This window comes from Acartia tonsa, chromosome 13 (assembly GCF_053477335.1).
Source record: "Acartia tonsa isolate MP-2025a chromosome 13, ASM5347733v1, whole genome shotgun sequence".
NCBI lineage: Eukaryota > Metazoa > Arthropoda > Copepoda > Calanoida > Acartiidae > Acartia > Acartia tonsa.
Genome location: NC_137272.1, coordinates 45,902,364 through 45,910,085, shown reverse-complemented (window position 1 = coordinate 45,910,085; position 7,722 = coordinate 45,902,364). Strand labels below are relative to the sequence as shown.

At 30.6% G+C, this 7,722-nt stretch overlaps 1 protein-coding gene across 1 annotated transcript; it reads left to right on the top strand.

The window, feature by feature from the left end:
* Nucleotides 1-1,420: 1,420 nt before the first annotated feature.
* Nucleotides 1,421-7,502, top strand: LOC145304250 (uncharacterized). The gene is made up of 2 exons (XM_080146097.1): nt 1,421-1,842; nt 3,943-7,502. Exon 2 carries the CDS (start codon nt 4,955-4,957, stop codon nt 7,445-7,447), a length of 2,493 nt encoding a protein of 830 aa, XP_080002223.1. The 5' UTR covers nt 1,421-1,842; nt 3,943-4,954; the 3' UTR covers nt 7,448-7,502.
* The last annotated feature ends 220 nt before the right edge of the window (nt 7,503-7,722 follow it).

The window sequence follows — 7,722 nt, the reverse complement described above, 5'->3', positions numbered from 1 at the left end:
CCTTTATAATATAAGTTGCTCAGTTACACAATCATGGATTGTATTTAATAAAGGTAGTGACTTACATTATAAACAAGGATGACAATATCAATATTTAGCATAGCACAAAAAATCATGAATAAAAATACAAACAACAAGATTTAAAGAGCATTTGTTAAGAGCAATTTAGAGTTAAAGTGTGAATATTGTAGGAAGCACCTTATTTACTAAGTATATTTGCGATTACTTTTATTTAATGAAATCTTCCAATTTTTAACATGTACAAAACGGCCTGCTTAATTGCTTCAAGATCCATGTCAGATCTATATAGGAAATAAATGTCTATAAACAAGCTCAAGTTTTCCAAGGAATATATGATTAAAACTCATAGTGCTCCAATAATCCATAATAAACTCTCATTGCCCAGAACGATAAGACCCATTATTTTACTTTATTAAAAATAAATTCATTTTTTTCATTTCATGTTGCTATTTACCTTATATTGATGTATTTAATTTCTAATCATAAAAAAGAAAATTTAAATTTATAATATGATAAATTTAAGAAAACTATGTTTTAAAAGAATTCGATTGTGGCGACATTTTGTGTGTTCAAATATTAAACTAAAATTGTAATCATCATCATTAACCCTTTGGTGATGGTAATGTAAAGAAAAAAATATAATTTAAAAAAATCTTTAAAAAATCATTTAAATTATTAAATATTTACTTTCTTTTAGATAGTAATGCCGGGTGAGGAAAATAGATTTATTGAGAAATAGATATGCATATAGAAAACTAGCCAATAGGGAGATAATTATATCGAGCCAACTCTTGTTTAATATAAATATGTCTACCAGAAAGGTAAATAAGTAGTTTGTATCTAATTAGATATCTTGTATGACTTAACATTTGTAAACTTTAACCACCAATCAATGGATTTTTAAGACGTCACATGACATTAAGTGTAAAAAAGTTTTTAATACTGAAATGGCAATCCTTATGTAAAAATAGCAGAGGTGGATTCTTAAAAAAACTTTTTGGCTCACTGCCTTACTATAAACAGTGAGGCTCGTTATAAATTAGGTGGGGATAACTTTGCCACACTGCAACCCTCACAGATTTTAGTGAGCCAGGAAGCCAAAGAAGTTTTATAAGAATCCACCTCAGGATCTTTGTCTGTCTTAAGGATCTTGTTAACTGCTTAAATGATATGGTTCTCCTTTACAGGGTAGCTTCTCATATTTTCTGGGAAGGTTTATAACTGTTTTTGGGATGGGTACTCCCACCCTCAAAAGAGAAATTGCGTCTAGAAACAAATCACCAGACACCCTAGAAAAATTACTTTTTTCTTTTTTAAACTAAAATTAAAAATCTTTATAATAAAGTAACAGGATGTCTGTCTGTGTGTTTGTGTATATGTTTATACCAAAGGATCTCGCTAACCTCTGAACTGATTAGGTTCTCCTTTACAGGGAAGCTTCTTTTAGGTCCAAGGAACTAATTTAACTATTTTGGGGGAGGGTACTACCACCCTCCCAAGAGAAATCACAAATAATCAAGAAAAAAATTTATTATACTTGATTGTACGAGGAGACTTGAACGCAACATATACATATTTGAAGTAAAAAAAAAACATATAAATGCTCCTAGAGGCCTCTAGGGGCGTAGTTACTAGTATAGAATATACTATGAGAAATAATTAATATTTGTTTAGGTATGAATGCATGAAGAGAGAGATTGGTAAAAGAGTGGTCTTATCTAAATTAAAATAAAAATATTCTTGATGATGAGAGAAAAGAGGAGGACTATACAACTGTAGATTTTACCTTCACACTTGTAAAATACCTTGGTGTAATTGCAGGTAAATGTTTATTTTATCAAAATCTAGAAACATATTCTGTAAGACATGGACATTGAGTGTGAAAGAAATTATTCCTTTTTCAACTCTTAGAATTTATTTAGGAAGACATAATAGAGAAGGGGGGGGGGGGATTGCTTAACATTTATTACTTATGATTTCTAATTCTTGAAAATATGACTAAGGTTTGGAATTATTAAGCAATGTGCCTATATGTTCAGAGGGGATTTTTAAAGATACTTTTGATAATGTAATATTTATTTCTTCTTTGGTGATTTAGAAGTAAATTAGAAAGCCAGGTAGGGCATGTTGTATTTGCATTCAAATCTGTTGAATTATATGCTGTGCATATACAAGTGTCTTAACTTTTTGATATTTTATTAAAACAGCCATTCAGTGCTTTCAGTGATTAGTGGATGTAAAATGAACCATAGAATTTAGATATGCAATCAATTTTTTTGTGGACCTCTTATTTTTGAAGTCATTTAAATATATCCTAACACAGGCATAAAAGATATGTGTTCGTATATATCTTTAGAATGAGAAAAATATTACGAATACATTCTAAGCAAAATTGAAAAAAAGTAATAAAATTAGAATAAAAAATATAAGATTATTTTAAGAACAAACATACACTGAAGCATATTTGTTCATAATTTTTCATTCTTTAGATGTTATGTAAGTATTATTATTCATTGTGGTATCTATTGTGTATATTGTATAAATATTATCCTTTTTTCAAGCAATTCTATTTGTTAATTTTTGATAATAAGATTCTCTATTTGTCAATTTTTGGTGATTTGTGATAGGCTAATTACAATTGTCAAAAAAACTTATATTTTTTATAGTAGTTTATTAACTTTTTTTCAATTTTGCTTAGAATGGATTCGTAATATTTTTAACATTCTAAAGGTATATACGAACACATATTTTTTATGCCTGTGTTAGGATATTTTTAAGTTCAAAGTTTTGATTAAACAGAGGTTCTTTCTTTGTTGTGCTTTAGTACCTTAACCCTTAACGGTCGGGGGGGGGGGGGGGCGTTGAACGCCCCCCCATCTGGTTTTTTCTATCTCATTTTCTGTGTGTGAAAGATAAAGAGCCCAAACTGCTTGACTTTTTAAGTATGGGTATGACACATAACTGAGAGTTGGAATTTTTTGAATATCTCCATCCTGGCGGGCACAGGATGCCAGCAAACCTGGCAGGGTCATCCAGGTAAAGAACAAAAATTTGTTTTTGACTTAAACAAAGCATTTTATCTTACCAAAATACTAAAATATCCTCTAGTAGTACATCCTCATATTAAATACAGGTGTTCAAATCAATTTCAGGTTCCAGGTATGATCCTGCAGGTTCTGATCCTCCAGGTCTCCAGAAAACTTTAAAATGCTCCTGTGGCCGCAAATTTTGACTTAGAGACTTAAAATTTTAAACTTAAGCTTTTCTTACATGTCTACATAATGTATTAAAATTTCATAAAGATCCGCTGCCGTTTTCCTGCCGACCGCCGACTGCGGCAGCTGGCAGCTGCCAAGTACAGCTGCGGCCGCTGAAACTTATGTTTTGATATTTCAATTATAAAATTTAAATAAAAATAAACATTTTCTGCAAAAAAAATTTCTTCTAGCTTTAAAAATAAAAAAATTACAGCCGTTTGACATTTTTAAGTAAAAAAGGACCTAAAAACAAAGGTTGTTAAATAAAAGGGTGAAGGAAGCGGAAATTGACCTTGACTTACTTAAGGTCGGAAATTCACCATAACACAGGGGACTTGCACAAAAAATTTTAGCCCTCTAGCTCTGATAGGAACTGAGATAATGAGGGGGGGCGTTGAACGCCCCCCCCCCCGACTGATTAAGGTGCAGCAAGGGGCCCGACTGTTAAGGGTTAAAACCAACCTAATTTGAAAAAACTTAAATTAGTTCAAAAATAAGAGTTTTACAAAAACACCGATTGCATGGATTCTATGGATCATTTTACATCTGCTAATAACTTAAATCACCAACTAGCTGTTTTAAAAAAATACTCTAAAAGTTAGGACACCTTCTTTCAAAAAAGTTTTTAGAAAATAAAAATCCCTCATAAAAATCTTAATTTTAGAATGTGAAATGGAAGGTCCTGGCTCAGTACCAACTTGTTCCAGCAATTGTGGCCTTCAATTTGGTGTATATCCCCTATCTTCACAAGATTCTCAAACATTGCATTTGACTAAAGAATTGAATAACCTAAGTATAAACTTCCAAGGGCCTGCAGGAGAAAATCAAAGAATTCTAGCCAAAGAAAAGATTGAAGAGATAAAAGAAAAAGTTGCTGATTATTATTATGATCCAGAGTGTAAAGTTATAGCTATTCCAAATCATTATTTAGTACCTAAGAAACCAACTGTGTTAGGTGAAGAAGGAAGAAAGAATCAAGATGATCAAATTTTGGACAAACATTGTGAAGAACTTTTACATGATCACATTGTTAATGCTGCTAGAAAATCAAAGACTGAATATTTCGTGATGTTAGGATTTCAATCTGGAGATTGCATTCAACAACTAGTTAAGAAGGGAAAAGACACCAGAGGAAAAAATCAAACTGCAGATTTTAATGAGCATGAAAAAAGAATAAAGGTATTGTTGGACATTGAAGATATTCCCAAGGAAAAACTAGATTTATGCATAGAGGAACATTTTAAATGGAAAGAAAACAAGCTTGAATATAAAGATGCAAAGAGCTGGCTGTTTAGAAAGGAATGTTTTATAGATAATGCAAGTTTAATTGTGGTTGGGGATTAATAGCAGTTTTCTTTTTTAATAAATTCATTTGATATAAAGATATAAAACAGTTATTATATTAGGTGCATAAAGAGCATGTAGGCAATAAGAAAAACAAAATTGAAAATACATTTTTGTACAAGTTTCCTACCAACAGTCTAGAGAAATTTTATACCTATCAATACTATAACTACAGTCTACAAGAAACAAAAACAGAATGGGATTCTCTAATCATTATTCCAGAACACAATGCTATTATAAATATAGAGGTAAAGCTTGGACCAGAAGATAGTGGTGACAAACTTAAACTACTAAAAAATGCATCAGATCAAACAAAACAGCACTTTTCTTTCATGCAGAAATTATTTGGAGGCATGCTTTCCAAAGATTGGGTGTTTGTCAGGGCTGCATGTGTTCCTTATTTAGAGATTGTTGAAGGTGCAGAAATACCTTGTGTCAACTGTCAGCAATTCATTTTACAATATGTTGATGATGTTACACCTTGGTTGAAGCAGATAATTGATCACAAACTTGTTACATCTGATAATCATGATCTGACAGTATATGAAAATCTTGTTGCTGAACTTATATACCACATATCCATTAAAGAATCAAGTAGATTTAATCATTTGTTATCTGATCCATTAACCATTAACAAAGAAGTTGAGAAAGCATTGACAGGAAAGTCTGATGGAATATCAATAGATAATAATGTTCCTGTGTACATGCTCAATAATGAACAACTGCAAGCAGTTAACTCACCAGCCAAGTTCCTTATCATAGATGGCGACTATGGTACTGGGAAAACATATGTTTTAAAAGAAAGAGCAAAAAAGTGTGCCACTGACAATCATGAAGAAATAATATTTTACGTTGATTTAACAGCAATAACATATGATGAAAGCGACAATTATATATCCCCAACATCTGTTATGGATAAAATGGCTATGATGGAGTTTGAATCTTATCCTAATGTAAGAGTTATTACTATTAGACATCTTATTAGCATATCTACATTTTCATTTTCATTTCAAAATACTGAAGAAATTATGTATTCAATAAATCAATTCTTTAGAGATAATCTTTGTGATCACCTATTCATTGATGAAATGATAAGTGGAAGTTGTGAATTTCCTGGCTCTGTGAAAACAATTTGCATGACTATGAAAATAGATGAGCGCTTTATGAAAGATTATTATGGCCGTATTTTATGGCCTAATGAGAGATCAGAGTGGATGGAAACTATGATAGAGAATCACAATGCTCTATGTTTTTATCTAACAAAGAACTTGCGAAACAGCTATCAAATATACAAGTTTTCTGAAGCTTTAATTTCAAAAATACCTCCTAAGCTTCCTGACAATAATGTCATTGGTAGCCATATTTATTACTATCATAATATTCATAGAATATCACCTGGCATATTAGCTATTGCTGCAGTAGAAAAATATTTCTCACTTCAACCACAAGAAGGTGTAGTTGTATTAACAACTCTAAATTACAACTTAATGTTTGATTTATTAAACAAACACTTTTCCTCAACTAGACCAGTTGTGTCAGAAGTCAAAGCATATATGAACAAACCTGAAGGAATATTAGTAACAAATGTCTGGAAATTTCAGGGTGCTCAAGCTAGGAACATTATCATAATTGATGATTTAGTAGGAGAAGGATATAGTAATGTCTTTTTACGAAATATGATACTTAGAGCAATGTCATTTGCAATTATTGTTTCAAGAGAGAAAGTTCCTAATGGAAACAAATTTGGAGCAATTGTAGATGAAAATTTACATGACTTTATTTATGCTGATAGAAAAGCTATAGATTGTCATCACTATCACAACAAAGATAAACATGATATTAGTGCTATTACTATGACAATATTAGATAAGTATAAACTATTGGACAAGGATGAGGGTATTGTGATTGTAACTTACAAAAGAATTTCTAAGAATATAATTAGAGAGGCAAATACAGATAAGTTTCTCAGTTTAACTAGAGAAGAAAAAAAGAAACAAGTTTGGAAAAAAATTAAATTAGAAAACAAAGTGCTTTATAAAGAATTAAAGAGAAATATTTCTAGAAAATATGATGAAATATCTTGGAGCTACCATGATAAGTATGAAATAAAAGATTTAGTAAATAAGCCAAGACATATTAATTATATCAATTTTAATTATGAATCAGATTTTTATTTCAATGGAGCAAGGAATATTATTGTATTTGCTGATGAAAACGTTAATCATAAACATGAATTTGCAGGTTGGGGATACGAGACTGATTTAAATTATTCAGATATAGAGACAAGGATTAATTCTAATTGGAGTAAGAAGGTAAGAAAAAGAAGTGAAACACGTAGCAGAGATTTTATCTGGGAATCACAAGCAAAGTTTGCAATAATTGTTCATGATGGTAATATAGATACATTTATTCAACCTAAAGAAGCTCTCAATCTAATAGAGGATGATAACCTACATGAATACATAAGTAAAGAGGTGGAACAACCTAAAGAAGCTCTCAATCTAATAGAGGATGATAGCCTACATGAATACATAAGTAAAGAGGTGGAACAACCTAAAGAAGCTCTCAATCTAATAGAGGATGATAACCTACATGAATACATAAGTAAAGAGGTGGAACAACCTAAAGAAGCTCTCAATCTAATAGAGGATGATAACCTACATGAATACATAAGTAAAGAGGTGGAACAACCTAAAGAAGCTCTCAATCTAATACAGGATGATAACCTACATGAATACATAAGTAAAGAAAACACAAACCTATTGAAGGGGCAAGAACATACAACTAAAGAAGTAGAACAAGTCAACAACCTTCCAAATCAATAAGAAAATACAAAAACTGTATTATTCTTTAATACCACTTTTACATACCATCCATAAAAATTTGTATATAATGTAATTTTTTAATGATAATGTATTTTTATAATATGTATATTAGGGAAAAATAAGAGTTAAAAAATGTTTTTGTTATAGTCATATTTATGACTTCCACTACTCTATAATTAATTTTGTTTGCAAGTGGTTTTGATTCATATAGATTTTAGGGATTGTAGTTCTACTAATCGTTTTCATTTTATGGCTTTTAATTCTACTGTATATCA

Coding starts and splice junctions, on each gene's coding strand:
- LOC145304250 (XM_080146097.1), top strand. CDS start 4,955: ATGCAGAAATTATTTGGAGGCATGCTTTCCAAAGATTGGGTGTTTGTC.